The sequence below is a fragment of the Prionailurus viverrinus genome, chromosome C1 (assembly GCF_022837055.1).
Source record: "Prionailurus viverrinus isolate Anna chromosome C1, UM_Priviv_1.0, whole genome shotgun sequence".
Classification (NCBI taxonomy): domain Eukaryota; kingdom Metazoa; phylum Chordata; class Mammalia; order Carnivora; family Felidae; genus Prionailurus; species Prionailurus viverrinus.
Window position 1 is genome coordinate 170,111,643 of NC_062568.1, and position 22,867 is coordinate 170,134,509.

The window sequence follows — 22,867 nt, forward strand, 5'->3', positions numbered from 1 at the left end:
ATAAACACTTAAAAAGCTCTTAATTAAAAATAAATAAAAATAAGCAAAATAAACTGTTAAAAAGGTAATATGCAGGTTGAAGCATTCAGGAGGAAGTGTCTCGAGGTCTCCCATTTACCTGAAATGTATGACGTTAGAAGATGATTAACAGATCAAAAGAAGGATCGATCGGTACCAAGAGATGTCATAAAGCAAGAGTAAAACATTAATGACATCATCTAGGTGGTGGGTATATGGGTGTACACGGTAAAAATCCTTTCAACGTTTTCGTACGTTTGAAATTTTTCCTAATAAGCAAATGTCCGGCAAAAAAAGCTTAGAAGGAAAAATCAACTTCTGCCAAACCAAACTGGCAGTTTCCCACGTGTTCCGTTCATGGAGTCATCCAGACGTGACTCTTTCACCAGGGAATGCACTGACTCATCCTTGAACGCATACTCATCGAGCTCCCTCTATGCATGCCAGTGAGACACTAGAGGTCCAGACAGGAGAAGTTGTGTCCAGTAGGGACCACAGCCCGCGCATAAATAATTACAACAAGGAGAAAAGTGCCTCGACCTGGGGATCCCAAGAGATTGAGAATAAAGAGACGCTCTCTGGAAAAATCAGGAAAGGCTTCGCGTTTATGTAGAGCCGTGGAGGATAAATAGGAGTTTTCCAGACAGGAACTGGAGGGAGGAGGTCCCAAGAGCAGGTCACAGTGTGGCCAAGGCCTGGAGAGTGGTGCAAAGTGTGGCCTGACTAGGGCACAGAGTGCTCGAGTCCACACAGCCAGAGGGTGGGTCAGATGACACGAGAGCTGGCTGCGGGGCTCCTGGTTGGCTCAGTCGGTACAGTGGGTGACTCTTGACCTCAGGGTGGTGAGTTGAAGCCCCACGTTGGATGTGGAGCCTACGAAAGAAAGAAAGAAAGAAAGAAAGAAAGAAAGAAAGAAAGCGGGGGAGGAAGGAACATTAAAATCAGACAGATGTTAAAAAAAAAAAAGAAGACGTGGTTGTAAGAGCCAGAAAGGTGGCTAGATGCAAAATAATGTTCCACTGGTCGGTCAAGCATCCTTACGAAACACCTACTGCCTACATAGCTCTAAAGAATGAAAACCAAAAGGCTACCTCTCCCACAAAGGAGCTAAATCCCAGGCTGCCTGGCTGGAAGCCCAGAACCCTGTGGTTTGGTGGGAGGAAGCAGGTGAGGCTAGGGAGTGAGGGTGAAACAGATTAGCTGTCACTAAGCGTCCTAAAAAGAGACTTCACAACTCTCCCACACTTGCCCTTCCTGGTCTGGCCGGCACATGCTTTGAGGACCTATCGTGTTTGCCTCCAAAACCTGACGCCTCCAGGCCTCACCTATTCCTGTATAAGACGGGGAAGGCGGCACTGACATTGATCCTTTGCCTTCTATGGCAGGCACAGTCTGTGGACTTTGTGGGCGTTTCCACCCACTGGCACACAGGATTATGACCAGCCGCAGGCGGGGATTAACAAGAGGGCATCAGCACTGAGTGGTGGGGAGCCAGCGAGAGCGCCCCCATCCGCCCAGTTTCCATTCGTCTTCATTAATTCTTGACTCCTGCTTTATTTTTATGTTTTCATTTTTTTTTTTTTTAACTTCTAGGGTCAAATGATTGCTTCTTTTGGTTTCGATCTTTCTTGGTTAATATTAAAATCAAAGGTAGAAATTTTACTCCAACTGGTGTTTTTAAATTTTTTGTTTATTTTGAGAGAGAGTGAGAGTGAGCCAGGGAGGGGTAGAGGGAGAGAGAGAGAGAGAGAGAGGGAGAGAAAGAATCCCAAGCAGGTTCTGCACTGTCAGCACAGAGCCTGATGCATGGCTTGAACCTACGAACCGTGAGATCATGACCTGGGCTGAAATCAAGAGTCCGATGCTTAACCGACTGAGCCACCCAAGCGCCCCACTCCAACTGGTGTTTTGACATTACATAGATTTCGATATAGAGTTTGTTGTGAATCATTTCTAAAGAGTGTATAATTTCCAACGTGACTTTCTCTTAGACCCAAGAGCTATTTAGAAGAGTGTTTCCTAATTCCAAGTACTTGGTTTGGGGGACTATCCTTTCATTGTTAATGTTTTGTCTTATTGAGTCATGTTTAGAAACAGTGACCCCAAATTTTCTATGTAGGATGTTTTAAACTTAGACAGTTTTTAATGAGGCTTTTTTAGAGAATCAACTTCTTTTTTAAGTTTACTTATTTATTTTGAGAGAGAGAGGGTGCATGCAAGCAGGGGAGAAGCAGAGCGAGAGACGGAGAGAGAGAGAGGGAGAATCCCAAGCAGGGTGCAGAGTCCGAACTGTGAGATCATGACCTGAGCTGAAATCAAGAGTCAGATGGTTAACTGACTGAGCCACCCAAGCGCCCCAAGGATCAACTTTTATAAATCTTCCACGAGTAACTCAAAACAACGTGGAGTAAAATACACCTATTCAAACCCTCCAAAATAATTATTTATATAGACTTACTGTCAGATTCTCAAACCAGTCTATTCATGATTGTGGGAGCTCGTCACTGTCATTTGGGGTGTAAAGGTTCAAAGTTATTATCACTTCTTTATGGATTTTATTGTTTATCGTGATTACTCACCTTTGTCCCACTTCACATGTCTGCCTTGAATTCTACTTTGCTTCGTATTGGTATTGCCACTTTTGTTGGTGGTTGGTGGCCGTGGTGGTTACATTTATCTGGCATATCATAGGCAGATATATTCCTACATATTATGTCTTCCCCTTTCTAGACCTCTCCATGCTAATCCATTTTTCATTTGATTGGAGTATCCCCCCCAGTAATATTTTAAATTTTTTTTTCAACGTTTATTTATTTTTGGGACAGAGAGAGACAGAGCATGAATGGGGGAGGGGCAGAGAGAGAGGGAGACACAGAATCGGAAACAGGCTCCAGGCTCCGAGCCATTAGCCCAGAGCCTGACGCGGGGCTCGAACTCACGGACCGCGAGATCATGACCTGGCTGAAGTCGGACGCTTAACCACCCAGGCGCCCCGCCCCCCAGTAATATTTTAAGAAAAGATACATTTAGTATACATCCTGAATCCTTAGGCGTCTCTATTTGCCTTGCACATGAATGACCGTTTGGCTAGACAGAGAATTCTACACTGTTTTCTAGCCACGTTTCAGAAGAGAAGCCCCCAACATGTCTGATTGTCCTTTATTTAAGTTGTAGGTTATTGGTCTCTTCAGAGATGAAACTTACAAGATTTTTATTTTTACCTTTGAAACTCAGAAATTTCACCACGCTTTAAGCGAACGGAACGCCTACATTAATTTTTCTCCCTTCTGAAATCCCACGAAAACAAGAGCTAAGGAATAAAAATTGAAAAGCATATTACTCGCGGGACCAAAAGAAGAGGCAGCAGTAAAGAAACAAATATTTTGGAAGTTAAAACGCAGATGGAAGAATGGCAACTAACTTGGCAGACCCAAGAGAGCTAAAACGTAAGCCAGTAGGAGATAAATTCAGGAATTCTCTCACTCCAGAGACTGAAGAATTAGCAGCACCCGGTCCTTCTGGAATAGGAATGAAGGTGGGGCCAGAAACAAGGCTACTGATTGAGAGTCTGCGTAGGATGCTTCCCTCCCCACTCTCTGCAGCCAGATGAGAGTGTCCTTCATGGATGAAGATTGGGGAATTTATTCTCTGGAGACAGAGGGGGTCTCTATACAAGATGACACCAGGCACAGAGGAGATCATGAGTACCACCCTTACAACAGAATCAAATGGAAGTTGGACCACTAAATATCGAGACCTCAAGGCTCTTCCACTTAGAGCCCTGCCAGCCAGGCTTTGATCCTCCAGAAGAGTTTTTTTCCCAGCCAAGGTAAAAGACGAAAGATCTAACAACCCTGACACTGAAGTTCCCCCAGTGAAAATCCGCAGCTTGGTCAGCCTATGGAGAAGTCCACAATTAACAAGTGCCCCAGAGCCTTCAGTAGGATTTTCGGTTAGATACGCATGCACAGCCAAGAAATATCAGACATTTCAGAAAAATCTCTGGTATGGAATCTGATGCCAAAACAAACATACAGGAAAATGAAAGGATTTGATAAAACGAGACGATATCAGGCAAACTGTCTTAATCAATAATACCTTCAAAGTATGAGCAAACATGGTGTCCATGAAATAAGAGAATAGTGTTGCTAAAAGGAACATTTTAGAAATCAAAAAAGAATGGTTAGAAATTAAAATAGGAAATCAGAAAATGAAAAACTCGGTGAGTGAATGAGAGACTATTGCTGCTGTATGGAACCAAGCATGGAGCAGACTTTTTAAATGAATCAGTGAAAGAGCTTATAGGGGCACCGGGGTGGCTCAGTTGGTTAAGCACCCAACTTCAGCTCAGGTCGTGAGCTTGCCTTTCGTGAGTTCAAGCCCCACGTTGGGTTCTGTGCTGACAGCCAGCACAGAGCCTGAAGCCTGCTTCAGATCCTGGGTCTCCCCTCTCTCTGGCCCTCCCCCTGCGCTCTCTCTCTCTCTCAAAAATAAATAAACATTAAAAAAAAGTGGGACACCTGGGTGGCTCAATCGGTTGAGTGTCCAACCTCAGCTCAGGTCATGATCTCATGGTTCGTTGAGTTCAAGCCCTGAGCCCCACCCTCAGTGCAGAGCCTACTTCGAATGCTCTGTCCCTTTCTCTCTCTGCCCCTCCCCTGATTGTTCTCTCTCTCTCTCTCTCTCTCTCTCTCTGTCAAAAAGAAAAAAAGAGTAAGTTTATAAAGAAATCCTTTTTCCCACCTTATGACCTACCTACTGTGCCATGACACAATCTTCCTGACGCAAGAAAGAGCCCCAACGGGTCAGGTTTACATGGACAATGTCAAACCAGAGCCCTAGGGAAAATCATGCACAGTCTCACAATTAAACACCCACAGGGACCTGCTGGTTGGCTTCCATTCGGTAGCATTCATTGGCCTTAATTGAGCCTGACCATGTTCCTGTAGGGTATAAACCATTACCCTTTTACGGATGGGAAAACTGAGGTCTGGAAAACAAAAAGTGACTCTTGGCGGGAGATGGGTCTACATGGAGAACCTATCATTTGTGTAGTCTGTCTCAAGAGCATTTGTCCTCTATTCGCCTTTTTTGTTTTCCTGATTATAAAAATGTTACATGCTTATTTTGAAAAACCTAAACATCTCAGAAATAAAACAGACAAAGTGCAAAAGACCCTGGTAACCCTCCACAGGTAACCACGAGCAACAGGATGGCGCCTAGTTCTCCAGACTGTGTTGTCTACGCATATGGAAATATATTTTTAATAGGATGATTATTCTCCTATTTTCTTTTTAATTTTTTTTTCAACGTTTATTTATTTTGGGGACAGAGAGAGACAGAGCATGAACGGGGGAGGGGCAGAGAGAGAGGGAGACACAGAATCGGAAACAGGCTCCAGGCTCTGAGCCATCAGCCCAGAGCCCGACGCGGGGCTCGAACCCACGGACCGCGAGATCGTGACCTGGCTAAAGTCGGACGCTTAACCGACTGCGCCACCCAGGCACCCCTCTCCTATTTTTAATATTCACATATATTTACTCTTCCAGATGAAGTTTAAAATAAATATATCCAGTTCTCCTTGACAGCCCCCCCAAATTTGGCAAAATGGCATTAAATGTGTACCTCAATGAGGAGAATTATTGTTTTTCCAACATGGAGTCTTTCCATCAATAAACGTGGTATTCTCTCCAGTTTTTCAAGCCTTTATTTTGACATCTTTATTAGTAAAGGTTTATATTTTTCTTCCTGTATGCCTTAACTGTACCTTATTAAGTTTATCCCAATGTTGGGGCGCCTGGGTGGCGCAGTCGGTTAAGCGTCCGACTTCAGCCAGGTCACGATCTCGCGGTCCGTGAGTTCGAGCCCCGCGTCGGGCTCTGGGCTGACGGCTCAGAGCCTAGAGCCTGTTTCCGATTCTGTGTCTCCCTCTCTCTCTGCCCCTCCCCCGTTCATGCTCTGTCTCTCTCTGTCCCAAAAATAAATAAACATTGAAAAAAAATTAAAAGTTTATCCCAATGCATTTTATCATTGGTATTGCTACTAAGAATGAGATCCTTTCCTTTCTCTCAATTATGTTTTCTATTAATTGTGGCTGCAATATCAGAGGAAACTCTTCGTCTTTACAGTTGTGTTTTTTAGTTTTTTTCATGTTTATTTTTGAGAGAGAGACTGCATGTGAGTGGGGGAGGGGCGAAGAGAGAGGGAGACACAGAATCCGAAGCAGGCTCCAGGCTCTGAGCTGTCAGCACAGAGCCCCATGCAGGGCTCCAACTCAAGAACCATGAGATCATGACCTGAGCCGAAGTCAGACACTTGGCTGAGCCACCCAGGCACCCTGCATCTTTACAGTTTTAAAATGAACTCTGTTGGGGGCACCTGGGTGGCTCAGTGGGTTGAGCGCCTAACTCTTGCTCTCAGTTCAGGTCATGATCTCACTGTTGGTGAGACTGAGCCCCGTGTCAGCCTCCAAGCTGACAGTCTCAGAGCCTGCTTGGGATTCTCTCTCTCTGCCCTTCCTCTGCTCATGCTCTCTCTGTCAAGATAAATAAAATAAAATAAAATAAACTCCCGTGGACTATTTTAGGTAAATGCATTATAAATTGTGATACTTTGCCCTTCCTTACCAATATTTGTATTTGTTATTTGTTTTTCTTGTCTTACTGCATTTGCTGGAACCTCTACAACAACGCTGAAGAGTGCCAGGGTCTTGTTCTTGACTTCATGAGAAGCCTTCATCTTGGCCTCTTCTTTAAAAGCCCCCACCCTCCCTCAGGACTCAAATACCCTCCTTTTTCTCCCCCATCCCTGTCTAATTTCCTTTGAAATAGAGGCTTTTCCTTAGGTTTTTGACAGCAGGGGGTGAGTTAAACTACTGTCGTTCCTTTTCCTGGATGATGTGCCTTCCAAGCCTCTGCAAAGGACTTGCCGCTTCTATAACTAAAATGCAGAATTCTGCAAAGGCAGAGCAGCTGCTAAGAGACAAGGAACTTGCCTCAGCGTCCACAGACACGCATCCTCTCCTTCAGTCCTCAGTGCACACTCCACAAGGTGGATTGTTTCGTGCACTCTCATTGTTCAAAGGAAGGTCTGTCTCCAAGTAACTTGTCCCAGGTCACACAGCTAAGTGGCAGAGAGAATTCGAAGCCAGATCACAAGGGAAATCCTACAACCTCACAGACCTGAGCGTTGGATGTGATTACAGGGGTCAAGGGGAAGTTTGGACACAAGGGGAAGGCCGATGTTCAGGGGAGAAAGTCTAACGGGCATGGGACATCCTTCCCTTCCCTGTAGGCCTGTGCTGAGCAAGCAGTATATAGAATGGGGCTTTGCTGACAGGGTGGCCGGAGAGGAATGTCAAGAACCAGCCCATGGCATTCTTCCTAGAACCTTCAAATCCTCACGTGGGCATTGGTATAAGGGAGGGGCCCTGCCCTGGGAACAAAGACTGGCTATGAGTCCCAGCTCTATCACTCACCTGCTGTGTGACCTTGGGAGAGTTGCTCCCCTCTCTGGTCCTGGTTGAACACCTATAACATACCCAACCACCTTGACTAGAAAGAGGAAGAAAAAGGTTTTGCACAAAGTGTTCCATTTGACTTTCTAATTTATTTTTATTTTTGTAAGTTCATTTATTTTGAGAGACAGAGAGAAACTCAGCATGAGTTGAGGAGGGGCAGAGAGAAAGGGAGAGAGAGAGAAAATCCCAAGCAGGCTCCACACTGTCAGTGCAGAGCCCGATGCGGGGCTTGAGCCCCCAGGTCATGAGATCATGACCTGAGCCGAAATCAAGAGTCAGATGCTCAACCTACTGAGCCACCCAGGCGCCCCTAAAGTGTTCCATTTGATTTTCAGTTAAACAAAGCAGATGAATCCATGCATTTATCTCTACTCTCTCTACTTTCTTCTGCAATATGCTAAAAGGACTATACAGAATTTTTCTTAAAAATAGACAAACAAGAAAGGGAGAGGTTGATATCAGGGGACATGGAGTATAACGTGTTTTTCTGGGACCCAGGAATTGGAGGCAGGAGTATCTCAAAAAGCAGGCGCAGGTCCGATGGCTGAAAACAGAGGGAATGTTAGATACACACACACACACACACACACACACACCTTACTCCTCACCCACCAGGCACAGCAGAAGATGGGCAGAGAGGCACCCTGGTCAGAATAGAGGGAGTAGGTGGAAATCCATACACTGTCTGAGATTCCCCTGCCTCCTCCGCCTAAACACAAGTAACCGCATTCACCCACTGCAGGATGCAGGATGCTTTTCCAGAGAAGCTGAACGGTCCCACAGAAAACACCTACAACCATGACATTGAGGGTCCTCCAAAAGAATGACTAGACCTTCATCCAATCACTCCCGGTGAAGCCGCCAACTGACAAGCCCCACCCACACTCACAGCAGTGTTCAGTGCTTTCCTCTTAAATGGGAGCAAGACAAGTAAAAGAAATAAGGCACTTGGAAGAAGCACGGTCAGGCCGGGAGCAAAAGGAAACCAAAGGTAAACTGTCATTGTTACTTTGATTAAAGAACATACTGCGTAGGAGACACTGAACTGGGTGCTGGGGGAAGGAAGTGGGGAAGGGAAGGGAAGGGATCCACACAACACTCAGGAACTCTTTTTTTTTTTTTTTGAGAGAGAGAGAGAGAAGGTGCAAGTGAGCAAGGGGCAGAGAGAGAGAGACAGAGGAGAGAGAAAGAGAGAGAAGCAGGGCTTACCCGAAGTGGAACCGGAGTTCACAAACCACGGGATCGTGACCTGAGCCGAAGTCAGATGCTTAGTTGAGCCCCCCAGGCACCCCATACTCAGGAACTCGTGCAAACTAAAAAAGATTGAGCCAAAATTTCAAAAGGCAACAGTAGGGTTCAAAGATAAGGACAAGGAAATTTTACCAAAGAGGAGGATGGAAAAGGCAGAGACAGAAAATGAGAAAAAAACAAACACACACACACACACACACACACACACACACAAAAACACACAAAAAAGCATGACAAAAACAGAGCATCACACCAGGATATCTCCCCTTCCTAAGAGAGGAAATTCCCAAAGACACAAATGCAAGTGATTTTCCCCAGATGATTGTCCCAGATGGAAAGAACCCGGTAGGTACAGTACCCAAAACTATGGGTGAAAATAGACTCACATGAGGACAATTTAAGACTAAATCTCACCATGAAGTTTCAGCACACAAAGGACAAAGGGAAGATCCTCAAAGCTTCCAGAGAGGCAGGTGCAGATTGCATGCAAAAGGCAGAAAACCAGAACGGCACAGGAATTCTCAACCACGCGTGAAGCTCAAAGACGACTGAGCAAAGTCTTCAACATTCCGAGGGCGAAATGTTCCCAACCTAAAATCTTACCTCCAGCCAAACTGGTGATCAGTTGGGCAGGTAGGAAGCAAGATTTTTTTTTCAGGCATGTGGTCTATCAGAAATGTTACCGCTCATCCCCTTTTCTTAAAAAGCCCCCTCCCCGCCCCCCGCCCGACACAAACCAAGAGCATAAATCAAGGAGGCAGACACGACGGGACTATGTTGATAAAAATAAGCATTTAAAAGTCGGTCTTCCCTGAGCAATCGGGTCCTCGTGCCCTCACCGGGTTTTCCAACAACAAAATAATCTAGAGTGCGCGTTTGTTCGCCTTTTGACATTCCTGAAAATGAGATCACGCTGCAACCGATGGCCTCTTAGGTCAATAAATAAGGCAGCAGCTAGCATTTGCGCTCTGCTTTACAGTTAGCCGTGGCACTTCGTGCACCGTTTTTCCTTCGGCTTCACAACGGCTTCCGGAAACCAGTTTTATCAAGCCCGTCGTGAGCACCAAGAAACTGAGATTCCGTGTGGTGAAGCCACCCAAGGCAGCGCCTAGCTGGTGTGGGTTGTGAGTGGGGGAGTTAGCATTGAGTCCCTTTTCCTCACCAGGAGCGTTAGAGTATCTCATCGGGGGCTTCACAGCCCTCCGCTCATCTGACAGTTGAGGGAACCAAGGCTCAGAGAGGTTAAGGGATGCGCCCCGCCTCACACAGCCCGGCAGCCAGGCAGGGTCAGGATCTGAACTCTCTCCACTGCCTCGCTGTTTGGCTGGCACCAGGGGCAGCAGCTGTGTTCCCATGGGAAGCAAGCACAAGGTGGGGGGCAGGGGAGGAGGGCATCCCAGCCCACCCCAGAGTAAGCCCTTCCCCCTCCGCGGGAGCTCCAGGGGTACTCACTGCATGACCCTGTCCCAGGCCGGGTCAGAGGGGTAGCGCTTGGATCCACCCAGGTACAGGGACCGATACCGCTGCCGTTGGTCCTTCGTCTCCATCAGCCAGGTGTTGAGGTAGCGGCCCACACCTACGGGGTTCTGCAGCAGGGAGAGGATGGCGGGACATGTGAACTCGGGCCTCCCGGCTCTCCCCACGCTGCTCCCCACTCCATCTGTTAGGGGTTGAACTGCATCTTCCAAAGGGACATGTAGAAGTCCAACCCCCGGGACCTCGGCAAGTGACCTTATCTGGAAATGGCCGCTGATGTCATTGGTAAGGATGAGGTCCCCACATGAGTAGGGCGGACCCTTAACCCAATGAGACCGGTGTCCTTCTAGGAGAGACCCACGGGAAAAGACAGCCCTGTGGCAGTGACGTCAATGACAGCGGTGGAAGGGAGTGACGCATTCACATGCCCAGGAACTCCAAAAACTGCCGGCTAGCACCGGAAACTAGAAAGAGGCCAGGAAGGATTCTCCCCTGCAGGTTTCAGAGGGAACGGCCCTGCCGGCACCTGGACTTTGGACCTCCGGCCTCCAGAACCGTTTCAGGATAAACTGCTGTTGTTTGAAGCCGCCTGGTTGTTGGCGCGGCCGTGGGAAGCTAACACACCATCCCACCCAGAAACCTATGTCCTAGATACAAGAGGCGGCAACAGAGAGGTTCCAAGAGGAGGAGAGGAAAGGTAACCTGCCCAGAGGTGACCAGTGAGGGCAGGAGAATGGCTGGTCAGGAACCTAGTCAGTTCCAATGGCTGGTCAGTTACCTGTGGCGTAACAGTGCCAAGCGTGGCTCGAGAGAGATACCAGGGGCCACACACAGTGGGATGTGCAGCTGAACTTGCTGCCCACGAGGGAAAGGCCTGTCTCGAGGGGGAGCAAGCTCCCGGTGGTGGGCCTCCCGTCCCGGGGCAGGGCGAGCTCAAGCCCTGGGACCCAGAAGGATGTCACCTCAGCTCCTCCCACTCTGCAGTGGCCAGCCCTGTGCTAGCAGCATCTGGCTCTTACCTAAACACCTTATTCGGGGTCCCCAAGTGAAGACCTCTCCCTTGCAAGAAGTACAGGCATGGGGTGAGAAAAAGCAGCTTGTGGAGGGCTGACCTGCAGGTTTCTCTGAGAATCGGGCAGGATGACAGGGTGTGGGCACAGTGGAGGCCAAGCCGTCACTCTGAGAGGCGAGCAGGTGGGGTGGAGGAGGGAGAGCTCAGGTGTGGGGGTGCGGGAGGAGGCGCAGTGGGAAGGCAGGTAAGTTACAAGCAGAACGTTCCCCCCGGGAAACCAGGAGACACTTAAAAATAAACAGCTGTTCAAAACCAGGCACAACTAACCCTCGCTACTGGTCAAGTAGCCACCCAAGTCAAGACGGGGCCACCTGGTGGGGAGGGAGGTGTGTGTCAAGGGGGCTCCTGGGGCGCTGGAAATGCGCTCTTCAATGCTCTGGGGACTTGTTACAAGGATGAGCCCATTTTGTGACAATTCACGGGGCTGTCCGCTTAGGATTCCTGCACTTTACTGTATGCTTATCAGAACCTGAAAAAACGTGCACTCGAAAACTGAAGGGCAGCAGTAAGAAACAGAATGAGGTCAATATCCACTGCCATTTGTATGAATTAAGAAGGCATGCACACAAAACCCAAGAACTTATTAGCCGTTTTACAAGAACACTGAAAGCTCTATCACACACGTGGGGGGTGGCTGCCTCGGGGGAGGGGGAGGGCGACAGAAGGGGTCCTTGCTCAGCCAAGGATGAGAAAGGGGCCAAGTCCGCTAGCTGCTCCCTGAGGCCCTAAGACAAACACAAAGAGGATGGAGGGAGCATCCCCCTGGGAAAATAAGAGCGTGAGCTGGCTCTTGGGGGGACGTGGTTCTCAAAGTGTGGTCCCCAGACCAGCAGCGGCATCACCCTGGGAACTTGTTAGAAATGCAAATACCCAGGCTCCCCTACAGGCTACCGAATCAGACTCAGACGCTCCGGCAGGGCGCCCAGCATTCTGTGCTTTGACAAGCCCTCCAAGGGGTTGCTCGTGCCCACTCAAGTTTGGAAGTCACTGCCTTAGAGAAATAAGATGGTAGGAATGGGTGTTTGTCCCCTGGGGAGAAAGAGGTGGGATCGGGCTCACGCAGAGCATCAGTTCCCAGGTGTGGGGGTGCGAGGGCTTGGTACTGCCTGTAGAGGCAGGAGAGGGTTCCCTGGCCATCATCTTTTAACCCCCACCCCAGACCTACTCACCCAGCTTCCCAGAATCATCTGGTAGGCCTTTATGCCCATCCGCTTGGAAGACAGCAGGAACGGTGGCTGGTTGACGTGTTTGCATTCCTTCTTTGGAGGAAGCCACGAACCGGGACCAGACGTGGCCTAGGGGTTAGAAATGAAGGCTGAAAGCTGGAGGGGTCTGGCAGTGGTCAGCCTGGGACCAGGGCAGGTGAGGGCTCCTGACAGCCCACCCCACCCACCTGCAGCCCTGGGCCTTGAGCCAAAAACAGTGAGGGGGTTACCCAGCCACCTTCCGACTCACCAGGAGCCCATCCTCGGGGGGGTGGAGGGGCCCTGTGATGCCCTCATAACAGATGTCACCCACTCTAACCCCACCCCTCAGCCTGACACCTCTTTCCAGGTTCCCAAGGGCGCACAGGGTCTGGCAGGTCCCCAGAGGCTTTTCCAACCTGGAAAGCGGAAGCCACACCGACTTTGGAGCTAAACGAGCTGGCTTCCTTCTCACACTTGCTGGGGGAGCCTGGGCACATCCCTTCCCATCTCTGGGCCTCAGTTTCCTCTTGTGAAATGCAAATGATAACTCCTACTTTGGGGCGCTGGAAGGTGCCTGGCCCACAGCAGGCATTCAGGAAATGTTAGCACCCTGTTTCATTCATCCAGACCCCACTCCTCCCCAAGCCCCTAGCAGTTCTCCAGGGAGGGGGTGGGGGCAGGCCCTGCGTGTGGGAGGCGGGAGCCTATCCGGGTCACTGGCTGCCACACCCCAGAGAGGAGCCCACCATCCCCTCAGAGGGAGCAGGTATGCAGTCCTCTGTCAGGGTGGACCCCTTATTCACGCTCTGCCTTGCCCTGCGTCCCCTTGGCCTCTCCCCAGGGGAGAGAAGAGCACTTGGCAGGTGCCAGGCTCCACCCTGCCAGCTCCAGGTTATGCTCAGAGGACAAGCAAGCAAACTGAGCCTTGGAGAGTGGGAGGGACATACTCAGAGTGATAGGTGCGTGCACGACCAGGCAACCGGGTGGGTCCGACACCCCAGGCTGAGCTTTCCCCTCGAAGAGCCAGCCCCATCCCATGCCCCCCCCCCACCACGTGAGAGTCCCCTCCCCAGAGAAGAAGGTAGGCAGGCAGGCCATGGGGGGAACACTGACTAGTTTTCGGGGGCACTGGCTAAGGGTCGCCCAGTAAATCCTCTCCATCGGGGTTTCCGGGTTGCGAGAAATTTTCGAAAAAACCCCACGCTTCTTATTGTGCCGCGAGTTAAGCTCTTCCACGAAGGTTGTAAAATTCATCAGTTCCCTGGGCTTTTTTTTCTGAGAAACAGAAAAGAGAAAAAAAACAGAAGCGTCATGCCAGGAAAATCAGAGCCCTCTCTCTGGACCCTCCGCAGCAGAGAAAAGTGGGTGGTCACGCCAGGAGGCACTACTCTCCACCCTGCCTCCCGCAGCCCTGGCCGTGGACTTGGCCGACCAGCCCTGGCAACCTCACCTCCAAGCCAGCCCACCGCTTAGCTTGGGGCTTTTGCCTATTCCTACACCTTCCCACTCATTCCAAGGGCATTTACTGCACGCGCACTGTTCTCAGCGGGAGCAACAGTCCCAATATTTAAACACCAGCGCGATGGGGGAACACAGAGGACTGTCAGGGCTGCAAAACTACTCTGCGCGATACCGTAACGGTGGATACGCTTGCCCAAACCCGTGGAAGACACGATACCCAGAGTGAAACCTAACGTGAACGTGGACTTTGGCTGATAATGACCTCGGTCTAGGTTCATCGATTGTACGAAATGTGCCCCTCTGGGGGTGGGATGTTGCCAGTGGGGGGGAGGCTGTGCATGGAGGGGGAACAGAGGGTGCACAGGAACTCTGTACTTTCTGCTCAGTTTTGCTGTGAACCTAAAAATGAGCTTAAAGATAAAGTCTATTACTTTTTAGATAATAAAGAATATTATGTGGCCTGGGCACTGGGTCAATCAGAGTAGGAGTTGGCTGTAGGGCCTGTGGAGGGTCTCAAGGTCCCTGCTATGCTGGACAGGACCACTTCAGTGGCTGGTCATGGGAACGTCTGGAAGGCCCTGGGGAGAAGTCGGGCTGCAGGGCTCATTCTGCAGCTATATGCCAATTGGCCCAAAGTATGTCAACATATTACCTTCACCACCCCCATCCTAGGGCTTCTGAGCGCTCACCACCTGCTGACACTCTATGTTGGTTTCACTTATGACTGTGTGTCCTTTTCCGCCGGAGTATAAGTGCCACAGGGGGCAGTCACTCCCGTGACTATTACCTGGCCCAAAAGTACACACCGGGTGAATGCACAGTGGAGGGAAAATGAACAGGTAATTGGACAAATAGTCAATTCCAATTGCTATGAACAGGAAGAAAGCAAAGCCCAGTGTGCTATGGGTCACACAACAGGAGCATGATGGGAAAAGGGCGGGGGGGGGGGGCGTCGAGTTAAAATTCTACCTCAGTTTCCCCAGCCTCCCAGCCTCTGGCTTGTTAGCTGCCACTAACAAAGCCAGCTGAGACGGGCCTGCGATGCCTGGGAAGTGCTTCCAAAATAACAGGGCGCCCAGACCCATGCCGTCAAGGTCCCTGCAGGCCTTGTGGCCAGTCTCCCACGCAGCCCAGGGGGTTGTGACCATCTGCTCCTCCTCTGCTGTGCATGCAGGCGAAGTCAGACAGACATGCTGGGGTTCAAATCCCAGCTCTGCTCCTTACCAGCTGTGTGGCTGGCCTTAGCTTCCTCATGGAACACAGGCTGTGAGGGTGAAGTGAGCAGCATGTGGGAGGGCCCTGCAGTGCTTGGCACGCAGGGTGGCGGTGCTCCTGGGGCTGATAAGCGAGGGCTGCCATCTGCAGGGGAACCCGTGCTCTGTGCCCCGCCTGGGTACATACCTGCACAGAGTAATGTCCATAAGGCTGGGGCTTGCTTCGGTCACCGGAGAAAGTGTCGTAGGGGCCGCGGGTGCCCATGGATCGTGCCAGGTAGGTCTCAATGCCACTTTTGAAGGAGTAGGTGCCTGGTGCCAGACCACTCCCCTAGAACAGAACCCGGCTGACAGTTCCATGGGAGAACTGCTGAAGCAGGCCCACCGCCTCCCGGGGTCTCAGTTCCCCATCTGCCCTGGGAGCCTCCCCCTTCCGCCAGGACTATGCAGGAAGGTGGGCAAGTCCTGGCCAGAGGAGGGGGTACCTGATGAGCCAAGAGGAGTGGCCTGCTGGTCATCCTGCACATGAGGACCTGAGAACGGTTCTGGGCTTTCTCCTCCAGCTTTGTGTATGGGTTACCCTTCACCCCATAATTTCCAGGGCCTGGATAGTAGTTCTGTGAGAGGTGGGGGGAGGGACACAAAGGTCATCAATCCCACTCCTTATGCTGAGTTTGCCTGAAGAAGAGAAGCCCTGGGAGGGGAACAGGACGTTCAGGGACCTTGTGTGTTAACCGCCCCCCAACACACAACATGGTCAGCCTCAACACAGCTCCACCACTGCTCAAACCTTCAGTTCCAAGTTCACACTCTTCCCCAGGGCCTCGGCGGCCTGTCCCACTTATTTCATGCTGCTCCCCGCCTATATCCCACACTCCAGCCGAACTGGGCTCCTTGCCGTATGCCAAACACAAGCCATTCTGCCAACCTCCGTGTCTTTGCTTGCTGGTGTTGTTACCACCACCCAAAATGCCCTCCCTGCCCCCTTTGCCTTGGAAAGTTCGAATTCTGCAAAGCCAGCTCAAATGCCATCTCTCCCGGGAATGAAGCCTTCCTTCCCTATCACCCCAGACAGTTGCTGGCTTTGGTGGTCTCAGAAATGCCATCTGTCGCACCTGCTTTTGCATGAATGGGGTTCTCACTGTGCTCTGGACAGTGCTGTCGCCTGGAAGGATCTGGAGTCCTGGGTTTGAATCCTGGCTTGGCTGCTTCACAGCTGAGTGACCTTGGGCATACCACTTAGACCTTCTGAGTCTCGTTGTCCACATTTGTAACATGGAGATAGCAATAATTTTCTTCCAGGGCAATGAGGATGAAATTAAATGCCTCTAAAACTTCTTGCACAGTGCTCAGCCCCTAGTGGGCACCGACATATAAGTCAGGGTGGGACGCCTATCTTGGGGGTCCGGAGAAGGAGGGGGAGAGGCTGAGAACTGTGGCTCGAAATGAGCACCTGGGGGTTCCACTGCCAGGGTTGGAAGTATGGTCTCTGGAAGTGGAGTGAGCGGAGACACCCTGCAGTGTAGGTGGGTGGGTGGGTTGGTGGTGGGAGGTGGTCCTTGGATAGAGACCTGGAACAACGTTTGCTGCCGCCATGCATCTTTTCGCCACACGAGGTCGCTGCGCTTCCACAGATGGCTCAGCCCTACCCACCTCCGCCAGGAACCAGCCCTGGGGAAGCAGCCCTACCCGGCAGGCTGGAGAAGGCAGGGAGTTCTACCCCGGGGCAGGGGGAGTCAGCCAGTTATGGCATCAGATCTGCCCTGCCCTCAGAGGACAGCACTACATGTGTCCTTCTTCTAGGGCCTAGGGTTTCCAGGTGCGTTCAGAAGACCCCCAAGGTAGGAAGCTGGGTGCCTGCACAGTGTGTTAGGTGCTTCAGAAGCCTCAACATTTGGTTCTGGAGGTGACTCAGTGAGATCAAATCAGCACCATCTGCAACTAACAGATGGAGAAACAGAGTTTCAGAGAGTCAGACCTCGAGTCCAAGGTCCTACCTCTGGAAAGAAGCAGCCGCTAGGGTTCCAACTGCAAAGTCCAGGCTCTTTTCTGAGCTGTTTCCCAGGGGCGGGAGGGCCATGAGCCTGGGTACACCTCAGAAGTGACCTTAGAAGTGCCGGTTCCGACACAGTAGCCACTGTGAAGAAGGTGGGGAGGACCTTGAAGGCATTAGGAGGCATTCAGACCTGGTTCTGACACACGAGGGTCCTTCGGAAGACCATTCTGGCAATGGTAGGGGACCAGGAAATCGGTCAAGAGGCTGCTCCTGGGTGGAGAAGGGACAGTGGCCTGGGCGAGGGTGGAGGCAGTGGGGATGGAAGGAGGAGGACAGGAGGCAAAAGCACAGACCCTGGTGACTGTGGGGAAAAGGATCTGCTAGGTTTCTGACTCTGGCAGCTGGTGGTGCCATTGCTGGAGAAGAGTAGGGCTGGGGGAGATTCTGATGTGGGTGGGGGGGCAGGGTGGCAGCGAGGGGAGAAGAGCCATGAGGGAGGCTGGCAGAGGAACTCCAGAGCTGCAGACCTAGTGTCCCCAGAGCCAAGAGAGGGGACAGTGTGCTGAGGGAGCGGGTGGTGGCATCACCCAGTGCCAGAGGTGGACAAGATTCAGAAACCAGAGGAGGAAGCATTGCCTTTGCTGTGTTGGGGCTTGACAGCCCCATCCTTTCTGGGGAAAGATTCATGGGGCCCCCAAAGCAGGTACCCACAGCTTTGGCAATGACACTGGAGAAGGCCCCAGTGGAGAGGTCAGCACCCTACACAGGTAGCGTTTGTAGACCTGTAGGGGTGGGGGGACAGCTAGAGGGACCAGAGGACAGAGGAGGCCATCAGGTTCCCAGCCCAGGTCTCACAGCAAGAAGACAGCTGAAAAAGCAGGCCTTGGACATGAGCTGCCCCGGGATTGCCTTCTGCACCCACTGGGGCAGTGGCACACCTTGAACTCACTGTCTAGCCCTGAGCCCAGGACAGTGGCTCGGAGAAATCCTGCAGGGCCTGATGGAGCAGCAATGGGAACAAAGTGCATGAAGAGCCAGCTGGAAGGAAGGGTCAGGCCGTGGAACCTTCCTCCTGCTCAGCCAACACTCACAGATGCCCCAGTGCAGGGGCCTGGGGACACAGGAAGGAAGCATCAGATTTGTTCCTCTGCCACCATCTGGGCTGGGTGCTATTAGACCCTGTCCTCCAGGGACAGTCAAGGAACAAAGTCCAAGGGAGCCAACCTATGTGTAAACCGCACGGGCTTTGTGTGCACCCCTTAGATTCAAATCCTGCTTGTGCCACTGGGAAGCTCTGCAACCTTGGGCAGTTACTTAACCTCTCTGTGCTCCAGTTTTCTCATCTGTAAAGTGAGATAATGCTAGTGGCTACCTCACGAGGTGAGGTGGGGGGGGCAGGGTTGTGGTGAGGATTAAATGAATCAGTACACTCGAGTGCTCAGGACAGCACCTGGCACGTCGAAAGTGCGGTGCTAAGCGTCAGCTATTATCACTTTAGATTTGAAGGTAATGACTCAGTTTTAAATGCCTCCAGGCATCCCCTCTCCCTATACTGCAGTTAACAGCTTCTGCACCTAAAGATGCAAAGAGTAATCTCCAGGCTTCACGGTGGTTAAGGTGCAGAAGAAACGGCCGGGCTCTGGGGTTGGACACTGCCTGCTTCCCAGCTGTGCAGCTTGAGGCAAAATGCTCATCCTCTCTGAGCCTCCAGCGCCTCATCCGGAGTGGCTGTAAACAGGATGTTTGGGAACACCAAGGACTTAGTAGGCGCGCGTGCCCTGATTGAGTCCACAAATACTGACTGTGCGCCCACTGTGTGCCAGGCACTGCTAAGAACTGGGAATCCTGCAGTGAGCCACCCCGGCAGATGTCCAGTGGGGAAGAAACACTAAACACAAGCACCATCAGGACTCCTGGGAAAGGGAGATGTCTGTCGCCTAGTGGGGGTCAGGCAGGCTTCCCAGCTGACAGCTGAGGGCTGAGGAGGAGTCCCTTAGACCAAGGGGCCGCTGGGGGAGGGGGAGAGGGAGAAGAAGGGCATTTCCGGCAGAGGGAATGGCAGGAGGAAAGCCCCAGTTGAAAGAGCTTGGCCCATTTGAGGAGCTGGAAGAAAGACAAGAGCATCCGGCTGGGGAGGGGCACTCCAACCACAGTGCTCACTCCAGACCGAATGACTTCTGCCTTCTCCCTTGCTGAGCTTGAAACCCACTCGACGGGACGATCGATCGTCCCGACCCACCCAGACGCCACCCTACCCCTCACCGCAATCACCTCCCATCTGGATGACTCCACCCCTCACCCCTACAAGCAGGGTGCTCCTCTGAAAACATAAATCAAGCCCTTCCCTTGTCAAAACCCTCCACTGTCCTCCCAGTGGAATCAATCCCGAAGCCCCCACCTTGCCGCCCGGTCCTGCCCTCTGGCCCTCACCCCTCTGCCATCTCTCCAGCTTCCGCCTTCCGCCCTCACCCCCCCCACCAACCTCCAGCCACACCGGCCTCCTGCCTGCCGGCCCAATTCAGGGCCTAAGCCTGCTGTTCCTGCCGCCTGGAACGCTCTCCTGCAGCTACTGTGAGTTTCTGTTGCTCACCTCCTGAGCGTTTTGCTCAAATGTCACCTCCCCCCAGAGGTCTTCCGGGACCACCCCAGAAATTACACTTCCATCACTCTGTCGGTATCCCTTCCTTGTCTCATTTTTCCTCACGGCCCCGATGATCTATGACGTGCTTCTCTGTACTGTCATTTCTTCCACTAGGGCACCAGCTCCAGGAGGTCAGGGGCTTGTCTTCCTCGCCGCTTGATCCCCAGGCCCGAGAACAGTGCATGGCACTTAGTGGGTGCTCACTCAGCATTTGCTGGCTAGATGGATGAGTTTGTGGAGCACCCAATGTATGCTGGACTCTGTCCTGGGGACTCAGAGATGAACCAGACCCATCCCTGACAGCAGGGAGCTCCTCGGCTGGTGGGGGAGACAGACACAGGAAATATGACAGCCCCTGGGCTCGAGGCTGTGGTAGCAGAAAGCAAAGGGGTTGGGGGACCCCGAGGAGAGCCTGGCCGAGCCTGGCAAGGAGGCGGTACAGGAGGGGCGCTTCCAGCACCATCCAGGCTACATGCTCTGCAGCCAGAGCCGAGGGCGGGAGGGCTCGTCCCCAGTACACGAGGACACCTACCCCAACGAGGCCACGGAAGCGGGTCTCCCCCGAGCTGAGCAGCCCCCGGGTGCTGCACGGTTTCTGCTGCAGCTGTTCTAAGAAGTCTTTGAGGTTGTAGGAGCCGGGCCCCAGCTTCTCCTTCTGCCCCAAGAGAAGAAGGCAGAAGGTGACAACTTGAACCACGGGGACGTCCACGCAGGAGGGAGTCTGGAGGAGGGCGGCACTCCGTCCAGGATGAGCGCTGCCTGGGAGGACTCACCTGCAACCGCTTCTCTTTCATGATGGCCTCGTACTGGAAGTGGGGCAGCTGGGTCAGCCGGGTGGCTTCCTGGGTCCTGGCCCAGCCTGTGCCCACCTCCTTGCTGAGTTTCTTCTTGCTGAAGCAGGTCTCCTGGTAGCCATAGGTTCCAGGTCCTATGTGGGACTGAGTCAGAGCACAGTCATACCAGTCCACCCACAGAGTGAGTCCTCCTCACCGACTGGGGGAGTAGACAGGCAGGACCCGGCTGTGCCCGCCGCCCCCTGTCTCAAACCTGGCACTGAGGGGCGTGGCACTCGAGGTACAAACACAACATCCTCTGTCATTGGTCCCCTTACACTTAGGGGTGGCACCTCCTTCGGAGCTCACAGCTGGTTGGTGCCAGAGAAGAAATGGCACCCGGGTCTCCATCACCCCAACCCACGCTGTTCTCACGACAGCCCTGCATTTATCAACACATCTGAGGTCCCAGCTCTGAGCCAAGCTCTGTGCTCCAGACTGAGGGCTTGGAGAGGCGTCAGCCATGGCCCTGACACAGCTCAGCTCCTCCTCCGTGGTGAGGGGCTTGGAGGGGCAGGGGGAGTGTCAGAGAAGCCGCGCACACAAACTCACCATCTGCACAGAATGAAGCCTGGAGTAGGGAGCCTCAGTGAAGGTGCTGAGTTTCTTCTGATTGGGGTAGATGGCGGAGACATCAAACCTAGGGAGGAGGGCGCCCGGGTTGCTCAGTCGCTTAAGCTTCCAACTCTTGATTTCTGCTCAGGTTATGATCTCACCGTGTGTGGGATAAAGCCCCGGGTCGGGTTCTGGGCTCTGGACTGAAAGCGCGGGTCCTGCTTAGAGTTTTCTCTCTCTGCTCCTCCCTCTCTCTCTCAAAATAAATAAAATAAACTTAAAAAAAAATAATAACCCTAGGGAGGGACAGAGACCCCGAGAGAGGGAGGGACAGAGACCCCGAGAGAGAGCTCAAGGCCTGGCCCCCGGTCCTGGTGTGGCCAGTTCTGGGGGCGCGGGGGGCTGTTGGCTTCCCAGAGGAGCTGGCCGGTGGAGCAGGAGCAGGACTGCGGCCACCGCGGGGTCTCCGGGCTTCCTGCTTCTCTCTCCACCCTTGCCTGGTCCCCTCCTTTCTGCCGGAAGCCTTTCCTCAAAAGTCACCTTATCGTCACAGCCCCCACCCCACCCTCCAGCACTGGCCGGCTCCCCCTCCCCGCTGGCTTCTTCTCCACAGCCCTTACCACGACCCAGCATTTTATATAGGTTTCTTTTTTGGTTTATGACCCACTCCAACCACCCCTCCCCACAAGAATGCCAACTCCTGAGTACAGAGTTTCGCTGTTTGTTCTCTGTTGTGTCCCCAGATGCTAGAGCTGTGCCTGGCACGGAGTAGGTGGCACATGGAAGTCACGTAGAGGTGTGAATGAAAGACACCTGGGCTGAAATCCTGCCCACCACCCTTACGCTGAGCGACCTCCTACCCGGCCGGGCCGCCTGGCCTCTCTGAGCCCGGCCCATAGGAGGTGTTCTTGGAACGCCTTCAAATCACTTGAAGCTGGTGAAAAGAGCTCTGGGCAGAGAAGCGCGGCAGGTGTGACGGGGAGAGAAAGTCGCCCCCCACCCCCACCCCACGCTGCCAGTCTCTCCTCCTGTCCCTCCCTCCTCCCCCAGGCTCCAGCCGCGCCCCGAAGGGCCCCACCTGTGGCTCTGCACCCCGAAGGGTGCCCCGCTGAACCACTTGGTGCCCATGGCTCGGGCGCCCCCAGGCGAGGTGCTGGCCGGGACTCCCGCCGCGGGACCCCTCCCGCGGACGCTGGCGGCCACCGCTGCCGCGGCAACCCCGCCTTGTGACCTGTGATTCCCGGAGAAGTGCGCGCGCGCTGCGCCCACGTGGCGCCCCCTGCCTGTCTCCTTCCGCTCTGCACGGTTTCTCCGCCACCTTGCGGGGGATCCTTCGCTGAGCCCCGCATATCTAAAGGCCCCTTATGGTGGTTAATATGGATTCCTTTTGATGGGGACTTAGAGTCATTTGTTGAGGAACCGTTTCTGATACCTTGCTTTATCCCAGAGCGCGGCACCGAGCCTGGTAGAGCGAGGCTCCCAAAGGCCTCTTAGCTGTTAGATGCTCATGGCAACACCGGGGCCCACAGGCAGGGCTCGGCTTGGGCAAAGAGGCCATCCGGGTTCCTTCTCCATTTCAGGGAGGGAAGGAGAAAGTGGGAACCAGCAAGGAGAGCCAGAGTGTGGAGGGGAGGCTCGCAGGGA

The 22,867-nt window shown here is 52.6% G+C and overlaps 1 protein-coding gene across 3 annotated transcripts in view; it reads right to left on the minus strand.

Moving 5' to 3' along the window:
• LEXM (lymphocyte expansion molecule) overlaps positions 1 to 22,867 on the minus strand; it is a 28,345-nt gene that overhangs the window by 4,581 nt on the left and 897 nt on the right. Inside the window, exons 1-10 of one of the 3 annotated variants that reach the window (XM_047872349.1) lie at positions 22,302 to 22,441; positions 21,221 to 21,308; positions 20,609 to 20,773; positions 20,368 to 20,490; positions 15,684 to 15,815; positions 15,386 to 15,529; positions 13,637 to 13,798; positions 12,506 to 12,631; positions 10,241 to 10,374; positions 696 to 891 (exon numbers count right to left, since the gene is read on the minus strand). In XM_047872349.1, coding sequence (XP_047728305.1) covers positions 696 to 891; positions 10,241 to 10,374; positions 12,506 to 12,631; positions 13,637 to 13,798; positions 15,386 to 15,529; positions 15,684 to 15,815; positions 20,368 to 20,490; positions 20,609 to 20,773; positions 21,221 to 21,308; positions 22,302 to 22,351 — 1,320 coding nt within the window. In that variant the 5' untranslated portion in view covers positions 22,352 to 22,441. Of the gene's footprint in view, positions 1 to 695; positions 892 to 10,240; positions 10,375 to 12,505; positions 12,632 to 13,636; positions 13,799 to 15,385; positions 15,530 to 15,683; positions 15,816 to 20,367; positions 20,491 to 20,608; positions 20,774 to 21,220; positions 21,309 to 22,301; positions 22,442 to 22,867 lie in introns of those variants that run through there. The other 2 variants (XM_047872350.1, XM_047872351.1) reach the window with 2 other exon arrangements.